This window comes from Cyprinodon variegatus, unplaced genomic scaffold (genome assembly GCF_000732505.1).
Source record: "Cyprinodon variegatus isolate N-32 unplaced genomic scaffold, C_variegatus-1.0 Scaffold126, whole genome shotgun sequence".
Classification (NCBI taxonomy): Eukaryota; Metazoa; Chordata; class Actinopteri; order Cyprinodontiformes; family Cyprinodontidae; genus Cyprinodon; species Cyprinodon variegatus.
The window spans coordinates 559,117-581,183 of NW_015150579.1; the positions used below are offsets into that span (position 1 = coordinate 559,117).

The 22,067-nt window shown below is 38.8% G+C and overlaps 3 protein-coding genes across 5 annotated transcripts; 2 read left to right on the forward strand and 1 right to left on the reverse strand.

Moving 5' to 3' along the window:
- The first annotated feature begins 258 nt into the window (after window positions 1-258).
- On the forward strand, window positions 259-5,435 carry LOC107085495 (cyclin-dependent kinase 12-like). Its single transcript, XM_015375826.1, has 4 exons — window positions 259-426; window positions 1,241-1,882; window positions 1,970-2,056; window positions 3,698-5,435. Exons 2-4 carry the CDS (start codon window positions 1,265-1,267, stop codon window positions 4,841-4,843), a joined length of 1,851 nt encoding a protein of 616 aa, XP_015231312.1. The 5' UTR covers window positions 259-426; window positions 1,241-1,264; the 3' UTR covers window positions 4,844-5,435.
- Window positions 3,696-20,777, forward strand: LOC107085493 (serine-rich adhesin for platelets-like). 3 transcript variants are annotated; one of them, XR_001481266.1, is made up of 8 exons: window positions 6,953-7,118; window positions 7,400-7,860; window positions 9,020-9,163; window positions 10,858-10,998; window positions 12,589-14,661; window positions 16,784-16,880; window positions 17,450-17,556; window positions 20,735-20,777. XR_001481266.1 is itself a non-coding variant. In XM_015375825.1 (7 exons), the coding sequence occupies exons 2-6, from the start codon at window positions 7,429-7,431 to the stop codon at window positions 16,877-16,879; spliced, it is 2,886 nt and encodes a 961-aa protein (XP_015231311.1). In that variant the 5' UTR covers window positions 3,696-3,820; window positions 7,400-7,428; the 3' UTR covers window position 16,880; window positions 17,450-17,707. The 3 variants fall into 3 exon arrangements, 2 of the variants coding, with proteins under 2 accessions (XP_015231311.1, XP_015231310.1); XM_015375825.1 differs by lacking the exons at window positions 6,953-7,118; window positions 20,735-20,777 and adding an exon at window positions 3,696-3,820 and having other exon boundaries at window positions 17,450-17,707; XM_015375824.1 differs by lacking the exon at window positions 20,735-20,777 and having other exon boundaries at window positions 17,450-17,705.
- On the reverse strand, window positions 18,147-21,857 carry LOC107085496 (group XIIB secretory phospholipase A2-like protein). Its single transcript, XM_015375827.1, has 4 exons — window positions 21,550-21,857; window positions 20,768-20,856; window positions 19,771-19,936; window positions 18,147-18,513 (listed from the first exon to the last, which is right to left on the reverse strand). The coding sequence occupies exons 1-4, from the start codon at window positions 21,809-21,811 to the stop codon at window positions 18,395-18,397; spliced, it is 636 nt and encodes a 211-aa protein (XP_015231313.1). The 5' UTR covers window positions 21,812-21,857; the 3' UTR covers window positions 18,147-18,394.
- Window positions 21,858-22,067: the final 210 nt, after the last annotated feature.

A 22,067-nucleotide genomic window follows, 5' to 3' on the forward strand; every position in this document is an offset into this window, starting at 1 on the left:
TATATATATATATATATATATATATATATATAATTATCACACGCTCACATGCGTGTGATAATTAGATGAAATGTATTAATTGCCCAGTCCTTTTCAAATGAATAATGTTCAACATAGTATGATCCAATTTGATCTAGTCATGATAGTCTCCCATCCATCCATCCATCCATCCATCCATCCATCCATCCATCCATCCATCCATCCATCCATCCATAGTAATTCACCCTCCTACCAGAGGGGGCGGTGTTGTGCAGAACAGGTAGATCTACACGGCCTTCTGCATGGCATACCTTCAATTCCATTCGTTTATTGCAAGAAAATGCCAAGTAAAACTAAGTACTCGGTTGCTTAATCGGATTCATTCTTTGTTATTCAGCTTTAAAGGAATCCAATTTCTTTTAAGAGTGGAACCCTGCGACACAAACGGTAATTCAGCTAACGTTAAGTAGGCTAGAGATAAACAAAACTGGAAATATCCTTTCAGCTAACCATTTTTAAATGAATTGAACTAAATACATTTTTGATGACATATAACATCGTTCACTTCTAGTATTTAGTGTCAGACTGATATTCAGTCATTTTTTTGTAGCTATGTTACATTCAGCATGTGAGCGGTTAGCTTCATATTAGCTTGGATACGGAGCAACGCTAAAGTTAATGTCTGTTTGAGAAATGTAACCCTTTTGAAATCTGCTTTGATTGATACTAGATTTGAAACAACGGGTTTCGTCATTGATGTTTTTTTTTTTATTATTGTTCTTAAAGAATAACGTAAAATCACCTGGCAACGCTTGGTTATTTTTAAGATGTTCAGTTTGTTAAGCTGCACTAAATAGCCTCCTGTGTCTGGAGCTAATCGATGATCTTTTGAGCAACTGACCCACTAAAGGTTTGGCTTGAAACTAAATTGGATTTGTGGAAATTAATCTTATATGTAAAGCACAGTAGAGGTGTTTGATGCTGTGGGCATTGTTTCTTCGTGTTTTCTTAATGTCCTGTTTTGGGCAGGATAGTTATTATAAAAATGTCTTTTTTTTGTGAAAGAGAGTAATAACTTATATCAACAATGCAGTTAAAAGCAGAAACCACTGCGTTACATTTGGAAAAATTCAATCATTATAAGCAGTCTTTTTTTCTGACTAAATATCTTACAATTTATTAGAATCTAAATCAATAACTGACCCACTTGCACTTCTCTCTCTGATTTCTTTATCAATTTTCTTTCTCTTTCCTTTTTTAGCTGCTGTTTTCTAAATGTGAGAGGATGTACTCCAGAAGATCTGACTACAACCACAGGCGGCAGGACGGTGACAGAAATTCAAGACGAAACAGGGAGGACTATGATGACAGACGTGGAGAAAGACATGATCTCCACAGTAGTACCTCTCGGGACTCCTATCATAAATACACCAGAGATGGACACAGTAGCACGGACAGGGCGAGCAAAAGTAGACATTACAGTGGGTCTCCTAAGAGGCTGCGCAGTTCAGATTCAGCAAGCCGAGACTGGAGCAGAAGAAGCCCTCAGAGGAGGCGCCTGTCCCCGTCTAGTTGGGATGTGCCAGTGGACAAAAGGCGAAAGAATACAGAGGATAAGGATAACTATAGATATAGGCGGGATTCTTCAGAAAAAACATACAGGGCCTCACCATCTAGGTCTTCATGGAACCAACAGTTGAGATATTCACCGTCACATGAAGATGATGTGAGGTACAGGAAAACGTCTCCATATTCAAGATCTGTGCGTCACCGTGAAGAGTTTCCTCCTAAAAGACAGTATGAGGATTTCAGCGACGCAGATTCCCCTGATCGCTATGAAGCAAGGAAACGGAGACATGGGAGTGGACAGGAAAGGACACACTCACCCGATTACTCTACAAAGGTTAGTTTTAAACTTGTAATGCTTCAACAGACATAACATTTAAGGCTACGTTAATCTGATTAATAAAAGTGTTTTAATAACTAACAGAATCAGGCCGAGATGAGATCTACATCGACATATGATACATATTATGAAAGCAGAGCCTCTGCACAGCTAAATGGATCCAAAGAACAGGTACATCTTTTATTTTTTGATGTTTTCTACTTTCAGAATATTTCTATTGCTTTTTGTGTAAACCTTTCAAGTTTACAAAAGCACACATTTGGTTTTCACATAACAACTAATCAAATTTTATGATTTATTACTTGATATGTTGCATTTCATGTACAATTGGTCTGTTGATTACAAAAGGGTAACAACAAATAAGTTCATTTAGAATAAAACAAAATAACTATTATGACAGAGTACGGAGAATTACTTTAAGACCCTGCAGAAAACCTGTCTTTTATTTTTTCACTGTAGAAAATGTTTCTTTTAGAATTAAAGCCCCTTTTATAATATTTACAGTGATGTGCTTACAGAAATGTAATATATTATACATAAGTATGGTATTGATTAGGGCTGGGTAAAAAAAAAAAATCGATTTTGAATCGATTCCTTTACATTTTTGCGAAATGGATGTCTAGGGAATGAGATCAATTAGTTTTATAGTGACGTGCGTGACGTTCACATTCAAATGAGCAGGAAAGATGCACTTAAAATACTTCAAGCCAGAAAGCTGCAAACATAGCTAATAGGTTGATTGAAGACATTAACAAATGGAGGCTGACCAGCAAACACCCTGTAGTTGTTACAGACAGCGCTGCAAATATGCTTTGTGCAGTGGAGATAATGCAGCTCATGCATGTCTGCTGTGTCCCGTCTGTTTGCACGAGTGAGGCCTTTTCACTTTTCACAAACAAGTTTGCACTTTTGAGAAGACTTTTGTTCACATCTCAAGTTTAAACTGTCCCATTTACAAGTTTGCACTGTGTGTTTAATATGACAGAAAAAATAAAATGCATGAGTATTTTGAAACATGGTTGAATCACTTTCATTATTGTATAAACAGATCTAATCGAAATGAATCGATTTAGAACTGTATGAATCAAAGTCGAATCAATTCAGGACTTTGGCAAAAATACCCAGCCTTAGTATTTATAATGATTTATGGACTAAAACTCCACCTTTATGTTTGCTTTGTCTTAGAAATTGGTATTTATAATTACATAGGAGCGGGTCTCGCATTAATGGAGACAGACATTTTTGGGCTACGGTAGTGCAGAGAGGCCTAACTAGTGACTGCAGAGATCGATATTCCCCTTGAATGTGACTGTGACAAGTTAGCCTTATATAGAATCTATATCCTACACAGGCTAATAAAATATTACTTATAAAGGGTCAATGTAAACAAACCTCTTCATCACTTGACAAGATGAGTAATGGCAACGTTTCGGAAGCCACTTTGTACCATAAAATTCTTCGTGTTGTTGGAGGGGGAGAAGCGGTGGGGGGGAGCGGTTCGTGTCACCGCTGTCTGACCATTAGATGTCGCTGAAAATGACGCACTTTAAATTGGAACAGCACAAATAGGCTTGGAGAAAAAAAGGAAACTACTTCTGTGGGGATATATATTTTTATTGCTTGAGATCACTTGCATGCGAGTATTTAAATTTTTTGTTGTCTTGATTGCCTTAAACACCAAAAGTTATTTTGTTTGATTTGTTTTTCTGCTGTTTTGAATGTAGCCTAGAAAGGGATCACAAGTAGGTGTTGTTTTGAAATGATTTGTTGGATTCATGCATCTAAAATTGTGGCTTCTGTGTTTCCCATAAGTATCTTAAAATCGACGGGACTCCACAAAGCGCCGCCCGCCCTGAAGAAAAGTCGTCTAAAGGCTTCCAACGCTTTCTTGATATACTCAACAAGGGCGTGAATGTTGACGTCCTCAATCAGATAGTAAGTCAGAGCCCCAAACCGCAGTGTGATGGGCGCATTTCTTCAAGCTCTTTTGTGAAAGTTTCAGATGAACGTTGGTATTCGGGTAGCACAGAGAGGGAACAGAAAGGCTACGCAGATAACAGCCGCTGGAAGGAAAGTAAGGGATCCCTCAGGTCTTTGTCTCCGCAGCGGGATCATGGGTCCGCCAGTCCAAACGGGAATCAAGTCTCTGTCAGAGAGGGCTCCTTTGAGGCCAAGTCTCCCTCAGTGGAAAAGATAACTATGACCCCTGAAGAGCTGCAAAAGCACAAACAAATGCAAGATGTTTTGCAGGCTATTGGTATGGATCTGGGAATCGAAGAGCTCGGCCAAATGTCTCATCGGATTCAGGAGCGTCTCTATGGCAAGAGAGACAATGAGGGTGGGAATAGGTTCAGTCGGGAAAGAAGTGTTGAGCAGCCAAACCCTGTGAGATGTCGAAGTAGATCACCAAGCACGCCCAGCGTTACCTCACCACGTCAGAGCTGTTATACAAAGAGAGACACGAGGGAGGAAGCAGACATGCCGCAGTCTGGATACAGTTTGGAGTTAAATCAAAAGTCTTCTCTGGAGGATCAGGGAAGTGTGGGAAATAGAGCTAGCCCTATGAAGATCCCTCCTACTCCGAATGCTCCGACTGCTCTCCCTTTCAACCCTATCCACTCAGTAAAGCAACTTCCTCCTCCATCAATGCCACCATTTCCACCATATCCTCCCAGCAACAGTTTACCACCGTCGTACCCCAACGTTCCTCCACCTCCTCTTCCTTTTTTGCCCCCCTTTGGATCAGGAAACTTCTTTCCTCGCAACCCCCACATGCTCCGCACTCCAGCTGTGCCGCCGCCTCAGCTGTCTCAGTTTGGACCGCTGGTCCCACCACATATGCAGCTTTTGAATCCAACAAGCATACATGCTCAACAAGCCATGAACCCAGTGGAGAAAAAGAAAGAAAGGCTGGAGAAAAAGAAAGAAAGGCCTCGCTTCTTGCAGGTTATTAAATAAAGTGCATCTTACTCAGCATAAATGGTTTGTAGCCTTTTTTTTTGTTTGATTGCTTAGAATTTCCAAAACAAACAGTAACAGGTTGAAATGATGTTTTTGGAGATTATAAATAAGCCTGTATAGTTTAATAACATAAAGTAAATAGTCAGTGCTCTAATGCACATGTTCCACCTGAAATGACGTTGAGCATCTGAGGAAATGCTGTTTGCACTGGACATTTACCAACACCAGCAGTAGCAAATCAAAATGGTCCTCAATCAACTGCATCTGTTTAGCAAATAAAATCTGTAACTGCTGATTTCTGCTCTGATTTCTGTTCAATATTTGTTTAAAAGATGTAAACCCATGCCTCATCTTGTTAACATGAAGGCAGACTGTCAAATATTTTTGTTTATATTTCTGTACATGTAATTAACTGATGTTTAATAATCGGAAATGTAAAATATTAAAGACAGTTCCAAATAAACTTCAAAGGAAATCCTCTTATATTTGGGGGGTTTTGTTGTATAAAAAGCTACTACAGTCGTATATTTGGTAAGGTTCTCTTTAAATGCCATCAGTTTGTTGAACTTTCTTTCAATTCTGTTTTTTTCTGTTGTCAAAACACAAGAAATAAAGCATTTGCTTTAAGTTCTATTTAATATGTAAAATTGTTGAAATGTTACTGATTGTTTTTAGCAAATAATTTATCTAAACTGCTGTTTATAAATGTTTCCACAGTCAGAGCCATTCTAAAAACATGCAGAATTTACGGTAATGTGGAAATACTTTGGCTTTATGTAGAGACACTGTATAACTAACAATAGTATAAAACCTGTTAGTTTTTTATATATATTAGCTTGCAAATTAAACGGTAAGGGTTTAAAGTTGGCATGTTTGAAGGAAAATTGGGAAAATCTGTGAATGCAGGTGAGTTAAATGGGTTATGGCTGGGAAACCATCTCTAAATGAAAGTTCCTTGTCTGTACAAATCAATTTCGGTGAAATATGGTTAAAGAAGGTTTAATGGCAAACTGGTGAGAAATTGGGTGGTTTGAATGGTTTCTGTTTAAATACATTAGCTAAAGAAAGGAATTGTGGATTTGGTAGAAAGGTGTCAGAATATTTGGTGCATCTTGGCTTGTTGCATGTGGAAATACATGATCTCAGCCCAGCCAGGGTTGACACTTGATTGGCGATGCACCAATATCAGAAATGCGCTACATAAAAAATGTAAGAAGCTGTTCTGGTTTGATGGATCGCTTTTTACATCACATGGGTGGGTTACCTGGGGAACACATGTCACTACAGATCACTTTCACAGGAATGGAGATGCTGCTTTTGACCATGCCTCTCATGTTGATGTTCCTCTGACATGCCACCCATCTAAGTAGTGTTTCAATTGGTGTAAGCTCTTTCATGGAAATGGGAGCTCCTCGGTTGTCCTTGACCTCCTTTAGCAGCTTAATATGCCCTGCCAAAAGACATGTTTAGTTCAGGAGCACAACAACAATTTAATTTGCTGACTTGTTTAATCAGTTTAAGGCCTGCCTGGCAGCTGCCACGCCTGATTAATGCATAAAGCCGGTTCAGTGTTAGTCATAATAACCCTTTTTGGTCTGGTTTGGTTTGTATCAGTCAAATACATTTCACTTTGCTGAAAAACGTTTTTTTTTTTTTTTTTTACAGCTCTGTGGATTATCTCTTTTATTTTTTGAATTCTCATATTTGAAACGGTTTCTGGAGGAAAACGAGATTTTTGAATCACTTATATTGAAATGGCTTGAAATAATAGTATATTTTGGTGTTTTAAAAATTACTCTAGAGACATTGTTTTATTCTGATTTTCATTTTAAAGTAAACTATTTTAATGTCATAACTCATTTTTCAGTAGCTGTGCAGCTTTTTTTTTAACTTTCCAATATTACAAGGAGGAGGTTAAGGTAAATTCTGGTTTTCCTTTCCTGCAACACCTTTTTTATCAAATTATGACACAGTCATTGCTCTTTATATAGTTGTTTTTATTCATATTGAAAATATCATCTATATAAACTAAAGTAAGAATTTCCTTCTGTTCTTCAGTGATAGTCCTCCAGCTATTAGTGGCGCTATTGAGCATTTTTACTTCTAAAAGCGCCCCTTTACTCCATTGTTGTTTACAGACGGTTAATGTTTTTTCCTGTATTTTAGGGGTTTGCTTAGCCACCTATTGTCATCCTTTTGTTCATAACGTCCGATTTTATTTCGATCACATAGATCGTGGATGATGTAGCAGGTGACGGTTTTCTAAGAGAAGGTAAACCTGCTAACTCCGATGCTAAGCTATGATGCTAAGCTATCTGTAAACGCGTCTTTGCTTCATTTATGACGTCCATTTACTTGTATTTTAAATAAAATAAATATTTATTCTTGCTGTAGGTTTCGATTAATCGTGGTCCCACACATTTTTAGTAATCGTAATCCCAGATAGTAGTGTTATGGTGTCGTTAGCTAAATCCTAACTGGTTCTGTTTGTATATGGTAGTGATTTCTCCACTGTTTTAATGTGTGTGTGTGTATTTTCTGTTTACTTTTTAGAGTCTTCAAATACTGTGAAAGGCAGGAGGATGAATCCACATGACTGGAGTCATGTTAAAAGGCTGCAGATGCGTCAGGAACCGGATCAGCAGAGGGTTTTAATGAGCAGCAGTGACCCAAGGCTGACTGGTGACTGGGACACATTCCCTGTACACCCTGCTGTTCAACTTCAGAGTAGGAGTGCAGCCTGGAGAGAACCCAGTCCTCCAGATCTAGATGGAAAACCATTAGAGCAAGACGATCCTGAATTGATAAGGAAGAAACGACAGCTCCAAGAGTTACACGATCAGATTATGCAGAAGAAAGCCAAAATTGCTTTTAAAGCAATAGAGATTACAGGGACTAATCCATCTGAGCCAGATGTTCTTGATGGCAAGGAGTTGGCTACCTGCAATCCTGGAACGCTTAGAGACAGAGTGACAGAAATATTGCAGCAACGTTCATTCAGCTTTTTCTCCAAGGTAATTAATATAAAATGGATATCAGGTAACCGATACTCAGCTTTGTGTAGAGATGGATAAAGCTTCCATCCATCATAGTTTTTGTTCATTTTTCCCTTACTGATTTTATTTTAAACTTCTTTATTTGAAGTTGTAAGTTATATTTAAAGCATTGCTTTAGTAAAATATATAAAGGGAAAATTTGACGCACACGTTTTTAATTTTGGTTCATATTCTCTAATCCTAACAGGTTTAAAGTTACAAGTTCAAATATATGCACATTCCAATTAATTCAAGAGTCAATCAAAATGCTGGTCGGAAAGTTCTAAAACTTCACAAAGCAAAGGCCTGCTAACTCTTGAGTGGCCATTTTCGACTAAACCTGAAAGTTTTTTTTTTTTTATATAGGAGACATAGACAGGTATGGGGCATTGCAGGCTAACAAAAGAAGCTAAACAAATCGTCCCTTTCAATTTGCATGTTTTCTAAAACAAGGCTTTTGTTGGGCTACTGTATAAAGCCTCAAACTCAATGCTATTTCTGACATTTTGAATTGAAAAAGCTCCCTGGATGGGAAGCGAAACGTTTTCAAACTTGGAAAAAAAAGTCCAGTGGATTTTTTTTTTTTAACCTTTTTGGGATGACTACAACCTGGATTACTCAGAATCTTCCCCATCCTTTTGTATGTAGGATTTAACATAGGCCTGACCAGCGCTAGAAGTTTGTCTACTCTTAAAATCTAACAAATAGAATTGAAACTTGGACGCTTGTGATCTAAAAGTTAAATCCACCTGGTTTTTGGAAAAGGTGAAATATACCAAAATGATGCTCCTGGAAAACAGAAAACTCTGATCACAGTTATGAAGATTTCTTGTCTACTTAAAAAAACAAAGGCAAACAAAGGCAAAACATGCTAATTGTATTAAGTGCAATAAGTTTAAATTTTGACACTGTGAGATGCAGCTTGCTAAAGTGCAGTTATCTGTATATGATTTTGACTGATGTTGTATATGTTTTAATCCAACTTGGATTTGAGAATATTTTTGAATGAATCAATTACTTCTGCAAACTTTTTTTGTGTTTTTTGTTGGTTTTTGTTTTATTTTTCCATCCTGAAAGGTTAAGAATTGCCAGCTAAGGATGCAATTACTAAACTTCTGTGTCTTCTTTTAATTCCTAGGTTCAGTTATCTAGACAAACGGAAAAATCTTTTACTTTGAGCAAAGATAAAGTGAAACTGCACCATCCCCTGAAGCTCAGAGTGAAGACATTAAATGCACACCGACTTCGTAACCCCTGTGTTTTACCACCCCCTATAGAGAAGGTTGGTTTTTTTGTTTTTTCTTTTAAATTTCTCTCTGTGAAAAAGAAAATCCATTCTGACCACAGAACAGAAGTGTACCATGGTCCCTTTTGCTGCAAATGTAGAATCTTTGCATCTAGATTAGCCTGATAAACCAAACTAAATGTGAGATTAAATGTGTAATTTAGTCTGGCCCTTTGTCTTTTAAACCATATCTGTGTCTGTTAGCCAACGTTCTGACCAATTAGCGTAACTGACTGTGACGTAGTGAGCGCGACAGAAAGCTGGTGGAGTGTAAACAAACAGCCTGTCGGTAAAACAGCGATTACGTTCTTCTAAAAACTGAATGAGCTTAGAGCCTCTTCCTGCTCACATTTCAACGAAAAGTCTAATCCTTCCAAAGCTGAGTCAAACGAGAACTATTCAAAAGTTGTTGCCATCTTCCTTGTTGTGCTTTCTCCAGCGTCGTGCAGCTTCGTCGTCACGCCCACTTTGCATCCAGAAATTCAAAACACATCTCTGCATAGTGATTGGCCCGCCAGATTTAGGGCCTGGAGCATTGATCGAGGCTAGACCAAACTCGCTGGCAAAAATGATTTTGGACGCTGGCGGGTGGGGCTAGTTTACTAGGCTACATCTAGATGGCAGTTATAAATCATAAAGTAGTACACCTTTGGAATTAAAGATAAATGAGGGCTCAGTGGGAAATATGTGATCATTGCTTGGATTTTTTTTCTGTTTAAATATTAAATTGCTATATTTTCAATTCATTTAAAACACGAACGAAAGGTGATCAAGCTTCCAAATTATATTCTTAAAGATGGCTTTAAAAGGTTAGATGAAAAGGAAATAGACAAATTTAATGTTTTTTTTGTAAATTTGGGCATGATAGTTTTGTGTAAATGTCGACTAAAAAGGTTTAATTCTATTAAACAATCTTTATTTAATTCCAAAATGAAAAGAGAAGTGTTATTGTGTATTTTCAAAGCCTTCAAAACCAATGGATCAACTTATAATGTAAGCATGGATATCATATTATTTAAACTGTTTAATTTTTTTTGAGTTATCTAATACCTGCCAACATAACTGTTTGTGTCTCTGCTCTGCCTGCTTAGCATGTTTTCACACCCAGTCGTTAAGGTTGATTGTTGTCGCTGACCCGCTGTCAGAGTGTTGGCCGGTTATTAGAACCCAGCTCATGGGCGATGAAAATAAAAACACTCCAAGCCGCTGTAGTTGGTTGTCCGATGGATTGTTAGCTTGCCAGGTTCAAAAGTCTGCTGCTTTACATATTTTCCACGGCGGGAGTTCTGTGGGGTAGCAGGGATAGTCAGAATCCCGGCTCCAAAACTGCCTCTTCTCTCCTTCCTATGACTCAAATCTGAAGGTGAATGGGCTCCAAAGCATTTTCAATGTGATTAAGATGCTTCAGTGTCATTTGAGCTTGTTGTGCTTGTTGTGATCTATCAGAGGTATATCCATTAAATTCAATTCCTGAAACTAGAGTTGACCAACCCTGTGATGTCACCGTCGGAGGTACTGCAATATGGCGGCGCCCTTACCCCTTACCCATTTTTCTTTAGCTTGTATATTTTTCACATTTCTAATATAATTATTGATAAGACACAATGTCATGAATCACTTCCACTTTAAAAGCTTCATCTGTGCTGAAAAGAAGTTGTTTTACAGAAGTTGATGAGTGTGATGTTTCACAGGTTCCAGATGTCCCTCTGCATTGTCCTGACAGCTTCACTTCACCTCAAAAGAAGCTGGAGAGCACCGCCGAAAAGGGATACGAGCGTTTACTCGGTGCTCTTAAAAAAGCAGCAGAAGCAGCCCCTTATTTCAACAAAAAGGTACAATTTGCTTCTCTTCATTTACAGTCCGGTGATAGTGATGGCCTCTTAAATAGTTTTGTTCCGCTTAAATTTATGGGATTATCAATATATGAAATGAAGATAACCCCCCAAAACATGTTTTTAAAAGATGATTTTATTCTTTTAGGGGAAAAAAGGTTTTCTAACAATTAATATTTAAACAACGCAAATCAAGTGTAAAATTCAGGAATGTTCCTCTCTACACTGTTAGTATTTCCTAAGATTAATAAAATGAATAAATCGATAGTATTATTTATATAGAAAACTAGATCTGTTTTTGTGGGTTGAGGTAAAGGGGTTGGGTGGAAGTGAATTGGTCCTCAGTGGTCACACTGGCTTTCCAATTCTGTGGGGTCTAAAGAGCTCTGCCATCCTGTAATCTGCGAGCAGCAGGAGGAAAAGGAAAAACAGAAAAGTAAATACAATTCAATTCAGTTTATTTTTATAGCATCGATTCACAACACATCTCATCTCAAAGCACTTTACAGAGACAATTCAACCAGATCATACAGTCAGATTGGTTCAAGTTTTCATTCTAGGGAAAATCAGCTGATTGCATCGCCTTATTGACATGAAAGCGATCCGTCAACATTTAGCTTATGCCTGTGGAGACAGAATTCCCCCAAATCTTTAAAAAAGGGCAAAAAATGCTTATTCTGTTCACATCTACATACCTATGAGGTTTAGGTTTTTCTGCAATAATACGGATAAAGAAGAATTAGCAGTCAAACCCTGCAGGTAAAGGATATGTTTAATATTGTCATCTGACTGCATCAGGGGCCTGTGCATCTCAGAGAAGCAAATGAATTTCTTCCTCTACTGAGCTCTATGCACAGCTCCACTACTTCCTGAACTTCAGCAGCTCCTTTGTTTCCTGTCTTTTATTAATGGACTGATAAATCCAGGTGTGTCTGGCTGGTAACTGAGATTTCTTTTCTTTCTTGCCCTCATCTGACTTCTGCCTGCTCTCTATTTTACTCTTCTAAGTAGATTTGTCTACCTTATCTTCAACTGTTCTTTTCACCAGTGTTCCTGTTTTTCTATACTCTCATTAAATCTTTCGATCAGTCTTGCTATCTTCTTCTCTCCCCTTCTATCAGTCTTACTCTACTCTTAAACGGAGAGATAATATAATCACAATCCCTTCCAAAAACAATCAGGGATGTCTGGTCGCCATACTGCAGAGTGTAGTTTTTCTTATAAACTGTATACTATTTGAATGTAAAACAGTTGTTTTTTTTTCTCTCTTATCATAATCCTTTGTTTATGCTTTTTACTGGTCCGTTTTTAGGAAATTTATTATTTGCTATTGCAGCTTTAACCTACTGTGGATAGCATGTGAAAATGTGCCTTTTTGGCTTTACCTCCCTTTGACACTGTATAAAATATTTATCTGTGGAGCCTTGATTAATTAAATGTTATGGCTTTCTTCATGAGCAACTCTGACACACTTAAAACATTTCCTGCCTAACAGATCCTTGTTTTTAGGAAGATTCTGCATAAATAAATAGAAATGATCATGGTGCTTTTGTAGACAAAATTTATATTTTGTATACAATGTTTTTCCAGATCCCTGACGTCTCGCTACCTCCTCTCAACCAAAACGATCCTCCTAGAACAAAGAAAAGCAGCACCAATGTTGGTTCTGAGGATGAGAGCAGGCCCAGCCGCAGTTCCAACTACAAGAATGGCGTTGATAGAAGTCTAGAGGGTGAGAGCAGTGTCAGCAGCAGTTTGAAGCCTGTAAGCGGTGCAAAGAAAGTTCCTGAGCAGGAGAGCACTGTGGAAACACATTCTGACAACAACAAATCGTCTGCCAGAAGCTCGAATGAGAAAAGTGTCAAGAGAAGTTCGGACCAAGAGAGTAGTCCAAGAAGAGCTTCTGAAGGTAAAAGCAGTTTCAGCAGAATGTCTGAGCACAAGAAAAGAGACGACAGAGGCTCCGAGCGTGAGAGCAGCATCAAAAGAAAATCTGGAGGCAATAGTACTGTCAGAAGTGCTGAGCGCAAGAACAGCGTAAACACAGCTTCTGAACCAGAGGACGGTGCCAGCAGAAGCTCTGGACACAAAAACAATGGGGATGGAGCTTCTGAGCGAGAGACGAGTGTGACCAGAGGCTTTGACCGCTTTGTCAGTTTGCTTAACAGTGGGGTGGACATCAAGCGACTCAGTATGATTATCAAAGATGATGCTCCAGTAACCTCTCCTGATGTTTTGAAAAAGGCCTTCAAAAACGAAACCCAGAAGTGCGACACCGACTCTGCACTACCAGGCTGCAGTGGGATCAACAGTGTGAAGTTGGAGACGGAGCCCGTCAAACAGGAGGCGTCCTTACCTCAAGACAAGGAGGTAAAGAAGGTAAAAAGGAAGGGAACTTTGGACTCCAACAGCGAGTCGGAGCCCCCCCTCAATGTGAATAAGAAGAAGGAGGAAAAGAAGAAGGAAAAGAAGAAGGAGGAAAAGGAAACCCCAATGACGCACGAAAAGCAGAAGAAACTGCAAAGCATTCTTCAAACTCTGGGGTTGAATCTAGATGTGGAGGAGCTGAAGAAACTAACAGATCGCACTCAGGAGAGGCTTTATGGAAGGAATAGTGAACCACGACAGACGAGCGACAGCCAGAAGGAGCAAGAAATCCCACCAAAACGCATAAGACGCAGTAGATCTCGCTCTTCCTCTTCTTCCTCATCCTCTTCTACTTCTTCTTCATCGTCGTCCTTATCCTCTTCATCCTCTAGATCTTCCTCTAGAAGCCGTAGAAATCGGAGGCATTTACGTCGTCATCGGCGTTCTCGCAGCAGAGATTCACGTCGACGTTCTACTAACAGAGATGCACGTCGACGTTCTACTTCACGCCGACGTTCTACTTCACGCCGACGTTCTACTTCACGCCGACGTTCTACTGACAGAGATGGAGAAAAATGGCAAAACAGGAAAAAAAGTAGGGAAGAATTAGACAACTCCCTTTATAGAAACCAACACCAGGCCTTTCCCTCCCATTTCCCCGCTCCTTCTTCGTATCCTGACTACAGCTTGTACCAGTATGCCCAGTATATCAACTACTACAATGCCTACAGGGAAGCTATTAAATCCAGTTGGCCATTTGCTGCAAATCAAAGCCCCATCTCGCTCAACCTGCAGTCCTATTCACAACACCACTCCAATCACCCGGAATCGCTCAATCATGAGGATTTTTGGAACTTCATTGACCCAGACATGTCTAAGAGAAAAGATCAGAGGAAGAATAAATCTGATTCTGGCCTCATCTCAATTGATACTGAAACATCGAACAGGCTGAATAGGGAAGAACAAAAAAGACAAAAATCACCAGAAAGGTCTCCAAAGAAAAATGCTTCAAAAACATCTGATAGTGGGAAAAGAGCCTCAGAAACGTCTAATAGAGATGGAACATCCTCAGAAACACATGATGGAAGGAAAAAAGCCTCAGAGACACCTGCTACAGAGAAACCGCAACCAGAGATCATCACTGATAAGAAAGCAGTTGCAGGGACCAATGCTACAAACCAGGAATCATTCTTCTCAAAGAACTTTCCCTCAAAGCCCTCAAAACTTGAAGAATGGAGAAAATTAAGAGAGAAGAAGAAACAAGAGGAGGAAATAACAGCCAACTTGAGAGAAAAGGTAAGTGGAATTTTTCTCTTTGCCCTTTTAGTTGTTTAGACAGATGTTCATTCACCTTCTTCAGATGCTTTCCAAGCAAGCAACCAGATAACAAGCACCGCTTTAGATCAGTGCTTTTCAGCCCTAGTTTTGATGTAAGGCTACGTATGCACAGCTTTTATTTATTTGAGATCCTGGGATTATGACCACTTGATTATAAGATAAAGAGAAACAGAGCGTCACTACTAACAGTGGCCGTTAGTGGATCAGAGGCCGCCAAGATTTAGAATCAGACATGAATCCAGTTCAGTAGCGCATATCGAAATGGATCAAATGGTATTTTTTTTAGGTGAAAAGGAATTTGGTCGTACAAAAAGCCAAAAATTGTCAGTTTTGATGCTTTACATAGACTTAAGGCCTGAACTAGGGGTGTAAATCACATCCATTATGGCGATTCGATTCAGTATTGATTTCCTGACCCAACGATTCGATTATTTGCGATACTCAAGAATACACCACGATACGATTCGATTAATCGGTTAATTTTTTTTTTTTTTTTTTTTTTTTTTTTTTTTTTTTTACACCTTACAGGCTAAACAAAGTTTCAAGTTTGAAATAAGTCAATGAAAGCTGTAATGTTATGCTTTTTTTTTTTTAGAAACAACCGCAAATAACAGAAGTAGAAAAGTTGCATCAAAAAATACTGCAAAAATACTGCACATAATCAGTGCAATGAGTGCAATGAAATACCTCGGCTCCAGACGTCCCGCCCCCTCCACAGACACTCCGCTGCACCTCTCCCAAATTGTAGCTGACCACAGACAGCGCCGCAGACAGGAGGTTGGCTTGTTTTGTTTTTATGACCGAAATTGCGGGAAACAACCCGTGAAGTTTGACCCGCTAGAAGAGCGAGGTGCGTGAGAACACTGGGACCCTTTTTCCACCTGGATCTCTGCTCTTTTTGGCTCTCATGTCCCTCCGTCGTCGAACTAAACTGGCCCCCACTTCCTCACCGCCTCGGCCGTATCTAGACCCACAGCGTATAGCGCAGACCACACTTCAATATTGAGCATAATTTAAAAATGTCTGTGTCAAGCTTACTGCAGCACACTGCTGTAAGAGTATAACCAGGAAGCGCGGTAGGAGGGCAAAATAGATTTAGCGCCACCGCAGCACGGGAGGGAGAATTACGCCCAGGAGCAAATGGATAAAAATAGACCGGAGGAAAAAAAAAAATTAGTCGATTCTCTTGCAGACGTGTCGATGCATCGATACAAAAAATGATTATTATTTACACCTGGCCTGAACACAGCAGCTGCGTAAGACATTTTCATCTCTATTTCGATTCTTTTTCATGTCACACCATCAGGAGCCATAAATATGTAGCCTGGGTGCCATTCCGAACTTAGTCCCGCCCACAACGTTTGAGGTTGGGAAGTTCGGTCTGGCATTGCTCCATAGTAGCGCGAGTATGCTAGCACAATATCTTGCAGGCCAATCAAATTGTCAGGGTGGGCTTTATACGATGATGGACAGATGATCAACAGTAATGTAATCAACCATGTGACCAATGCGCGCTTGGGTGACAACAACAATGGCTGCCGCTGGAGAGTTGAGGTGAGTAGATTCTGCTATTAGGTCTGTTCTAGAAGATATTGACAGCAAATAAATTTTAAAAGAGGAACAGAGAAACGCGATCAAGGCTCATCTTCTTATTCTAGGCGTGCAACTGCACGCTTTGATTTTTGTGGACAACAACTATGCCTCGCTTAACATACGTCACGCACTCCGTTGCTCTTATTGGTTGTAGGTCTATCCAATTGAGTACAGAGGCATTTTTTTTCCTGGTTCGTTCAAAACACGCCCCATAATCACAGCTCTATGGAGCAGTATCAGACTCATATTCTGACTAGAATTGAGTCGGACTACGTCAGGCTAATAAATATGGGCGTTGAATTAAAAAATTAACAAATAATATTTGCACTCTTTTATTCCTTTTACAAGTTTTAATACTGCTCAGCAGCAGAGCTTTGTGAAGTAAAACAAAGAAAATAAATCCTTAATAGTTTTACTCAGATAACTGTAAATTACAATAACACCAAATCTCCAGATAACATAAATATGTGACCAAATCTCCTTGTAGCTTTTGGAGTTTAACCGGAAAGCGAAGCTTGTCACCCAGAATCCCAGCTCCATCCCCAAGCCGCCAGCGGCCTCTCTGGATTTGGAGCTCCAATAACGTAAGTAAACATAAATGACGTCTTCAGGTCTCATGTTTCTTCTGTATTTTTTCACAGCTGTTATTAATGCCAGACCCTTCACTCCTGTCTTTACATTAGTTGGAAGATACTTTGTAGGAGATTGTACAGAAAATCCAGAGATAAATTTAGCAGACCTGACAGGTGGTTTCAACCATTTGATTAAATTATAACTTCCTATGAGTTTTGGGTCATGTTCAACATGTTTCTTCATGATCCATGATGTTTTTCTATTTTCCTGAGACAGTGTGGGGTTTGTCAGATCTCTCTGAGCCAAATGGTCATCGAATGGAAATGTGTTTAAAATGATTCATTTGTTGATTTATTGCAGATATTACTGTTGCTGTAGCTTGGGATTTTCAAAGCTCATGCGTGCTCTGTTTTTCAGAATATAAAGAGTTTTAATACTTTACTAATAAATTCTGAAAAGGCATTGTTTGAGCATTTTTTATTTAAAAATGCAAAAACCTTTTACTATTATCATCTGATATTGAGGAAAATAAATTTATATGCAGCATAATTGAATGTTTGTGTGTTTTCTTTTCTTTCAGAGATGAGAAACTGAGACCCATGATGAATCCTGATGCGCCTCCATCTTGATCTGCAGTTTAGTTTTATTGTTTACCTACACTTATAACCGAATCATCCTTTCTGTCAAGTAAGAAGTAAATAACTTCTCAGGAGTTATATCTCTACCCATTCTTAGTCTAAGTTAAGGTTTTTACTTTAGTCTTCGATCTCACTGTTTTTTTTCATGATTTAACATTTATCTGCTCCCTTTATTGTCTCTAAGCCTGATTTTATTTTGTCATGTTTTACTTTCTTGTCTGTTCTCTCACTATAAAGATTTAAAACCTGCTTAAATTGTTGTGGATGGTTTTCCTATGCAAGTTTAACTTTTACACTTAAAGAAATGTCAGGAAAAAGTTTCATGAAGACCATAGAACACAGCAGACAGGAAAGAGTTTGTAAAACAACTTGCAAATTATATCATCTCCTAAATTAGTGCAATCCAAATTCTAGTGATGGAAAGACTTTGACACATGTGGCATGCTACGCTTTTCAGTTTTTGCTTTGTAAATTAGTTTTATTTCTTTTTTTCCCATTTCATTCTTCACTACTTTGTGTTGGTCTTTCATAAAAAAAATTTTATAGTATGAGGCTTTGTGAACCGAAGTTTGGTTCACAAAGAAGGAATTTACAGTACCCACTGTTTTCTAAAACGTTCATATTTTTATTCTTAATATATTTAACGCCTTTATGAGGTAGGCTTAACCATGAAAACAAATCACTCGATGTTTGGTAGAATACATCCACATAAGTTGATGTTGAAACAAGGTCGTCTCACATAGAAGTTAAAACAATACTGACGTTTTTTAATAATTGCGAAAACAAGAACTAAGAAGGCTCAAATAAATTACTCAAGGAGTCACATCCACCTTAATGACAATAAAACGTGATGCAGCTCCTGTGGAAAGGCAGCATGTTTTTTTTTTTTACAGTTCATCTTTTTCTTCTCCTGGACAGTAGCAGGCCGCCCTCTGGCTGTTCATGTAGGGTCTGCAGCCCAGAGTCCACACTGTGTTGAACAAAGTGTCGGCTACAGTTTCACATGCTGAGGATGACAGAAGAAATAAATGAGGGGTGGTTTGTACAGAAAGCTCAGGTAGCTGGGATGGGATGACATGCTGCAGTCATTTAGAAAAATAAGAGATACAAAATATTAGTCTTTAATACTTTATTTAGATGGTGACAGCTGATTAGAAAATAGATCCTAGATACCATTTAAGATTGATTACATTAATAGTACACACACACAATGGTACCCCTTTGTTTAAGGAAAAAAATAACTGCTTACAAAAAAAACTTTAAATGAGATAAAACTTTAATGCACTGATCTCTATTCACTGGATTGCTGATAGCATGATGGTAGTACAGGGTGGAGTGAAGTCACCGGCCGCCATATTGGTACTCCCTAGTTAGACTGGTCTCGATGTAAAGAATACATGCGTTAAAGCATCGAACAATGCTGCTTTTATCATTTTCAACAGTGTTTAAGACATTTAAAATAAAGATGATCACTTTTACAAACACTTGCTTTTTCATAGCATAAGTAGATTACTGTAAATTATGGTAAAAAAAAAAAAAAATCTGCACATCACATTGCATAATCAGTATGAAGTCTAAAAATCATGTAATGTAACATACAAATCCGTCACAACATGAATGTTAATAGAGCATAATACAGATGTTCCAAAAGTGGTAAATTATGTACATGTAATATACATGCATTGATTACATTGTTACGGTAATTACATATACATTAATGACACATGACGTGTCCGTGAGAGTAGGGAGTACCAAGATGGTGGCAGGTGACTTCACTTATTTCGGGCTATTAACAATCTAGTGAATACATAAAGAACAATGGTTAAATGGAAGACCACCATGGTTGAAAACCAGGTTACACTAGAATTTGCCTTGTGTAACTATCTTTAACCTAGTGTCAATATTTTGACAAGCCACAAACATATCTAGAAAACACTGTCGGCATTTGAAATTGACTGTCATCCAGAGGAAGAAGTTTGATTCAATTGAAGTTATATTTGTTTACATGTTCCCTTTATTTTTTGAGCAGTGTATCAATTGACCATAGAGAAGCAGCTGTCTCGTAAAGGTCATTACTGTTATATTTCCTTCTTGACATTGTGTAAACATTTCACCCCTGAATTAAGTTTTCTTTGTTTGCTCCGAGGTTGGATTATTTCCTTTCTCCCAGTTAGTTTCTTCATTTAACACCTTTTTTGCTATAGAACTTATGATACTGATGATACTCATACAAATACTGATGATACTCATACAAATGACTGACCTTCAACTTTGGACACAAAGCCAAGGCTCTTCTTGAGGTCAGAGCAGATGCTGTGGAGGCACCAACGAAACTTGGAGTCGCAGCGGTACTTGTTGGAGCCACAGGTGTCGTAACACATGTCCAGCTGATTGCAGCATTTGGTCATCGCAGGGATTCCCATATCCATCTGACACAGAAACACAGCAAAAGGATTCCATGTCTCTTCAAAATAAAATCATCAGTGTCTCCATACACGTCATACTAAAAGTTTTTGAAAAAGGAGAAGTGCCTCCTGTCAAGCCCTAGGACATGGAAATATGCTGTTGCCAAGACGATCTCTTAGCTTCAGCTTTTAATTATTCATTTATAGTTATTCTAATTTTGTTGTTTGTTTTTTTTTACTGAATATAGACAAAGCTTAGCCCTCATTTAGAGTTACCCTTGCTGGGATCTTTGATAATTTAATGATAAATAAAAACTGCAAATGGTTAGAACACCAGTGGCGTGCACAGACTTTTTCAGGGGCAGAAAGAAAAAAAAAAGGGGTTGTGTAGCATGTCCTCACCACTGCAGAGGGCATTTCACTATGCATTTGGAGGGCATATTTGATTTCAACAATTTGGTCACAATTGGGCGACTGCGCCCTCTGCCCACCCCTTGTGCACGTCACTGTAGAACACAGAGATAAATTTAATTAACTTTTTTAGGCCTGTGTCCTGTCTAAGGCCTCCTTTATCAGCCTGATGACCAGTGTTTACAAATAGAACAGTGGATCATATTGGATGTTGGATCATATTTACACCCTAAAAGGTAGTAATATACTAATTTGAAGTCCGAGAAGCTTTTCAGGTCAAACCAAATTCAAGATAGCTTTATTTACATTTAATTTCAATGGGTGGCTCCTACAAATTCAAAATTTGGTTACAGTTATTTGTTAAACAGGCATTCTAGACCTTATTTTAAAATGTGGTTGTTGTTTTTTTAGCCCAGGAACCAGCTTTTGATCAATCAAGCGTACCCCATCTGGAATAGGAAGGCCGAAGAAGTAGGAACTGCATCCATCAGGCTCAGGCATCTTGTAGCCGGGACGAGGGATAGGTGCTTTACCTGAAATATCAAATCGGGGGGGGGAGAAACTTCAGAAGCATGTCATGACTGCATGACCATTGATAAATCTGTAAGTTCAAAATAGACTGACATTTGCACATAGAAAGACAAAATCTAAATGTGTGACACATCCCCCAGTGACCAAATGATCCTTCTCCTATCACACAGAGGCCACAGTCCATTTCCAGGCTCTCGTCCAGATAACAGAACCAATATGGGAAAATATCTCAGTCCAGTCAGGAGCAGAGGAAAAAGCTTCCTTAAGGATTCTTGGAGGCAGCGTATTAAAATAAAATATGAACTGGAAGCTTTTAAATGTCACTACTTTTCTTTTTTTATTCTTACCCTAAAATCTAGATGAAGAAATGCAACATTAATGTATGTTTTTGTAGCATAATTACTGCAGAAAAATATAGAGAAAATAGAAAGTGATAGTTAATTATCTTGAGACACATTGAGGTTTTTCATGGTTCCAATTCAGGCAAAGATTGTCTTTGAGACAAATTAAATGAGCATACATTTTTATTATATATATTTCTTGCAGAATGTATACCTATATAGTCATATGAATTATAAGTCTTAACATGTTTAAAAGTAGTGCCTGATCCTAATTGATACAGATAGATACAATAATGTATAATTTTGCCCTTCAATCTAAAGAAAGTGATTTCCTTTGATCCAGCTCAGGTTTACCATGTCTGCAGCGATACTGGCACACTCCATCTTTTCCACCCATGAACTCCAGCATCGAGTCAAAGTAGCCGCTGACCGCCTCAAAGCTTCCTCGGAGTGAGTTAATCCCCCAGTCCTCGCTCTGATCCCCTGCCTGGGCGCCACCATCAGAGGTTTGACCTGATGGAGGTGGTGTGGATTCAGGGTTTTCAGCATCCTGAGCTGCTGCTCTGAGGATCAGCAGGCCCACCAGGAGGGGAGCGAGAAGGACCCAGCGTGTCATCCTGTGGCTCCGTCGGCTCAGTATGAACAGGATTCAGGTCCTATGAAGGGAGACACTGAAACTGACTGCATGACCTGAACTTTGAGCCAAACGTGGGCTGGCCTTGCATGTGGAAGAACGAAGTCCAGCTCCTATCTCACCTTTTCAACATGTTCAGGCTTTTATCAGTCCTGCTGATGATGAATGTGTCTGTGGAGCTTTTTAATTACATTAATTACAGTTCTGATCATTTTAGATTTGATGTTGCAGTTGCATC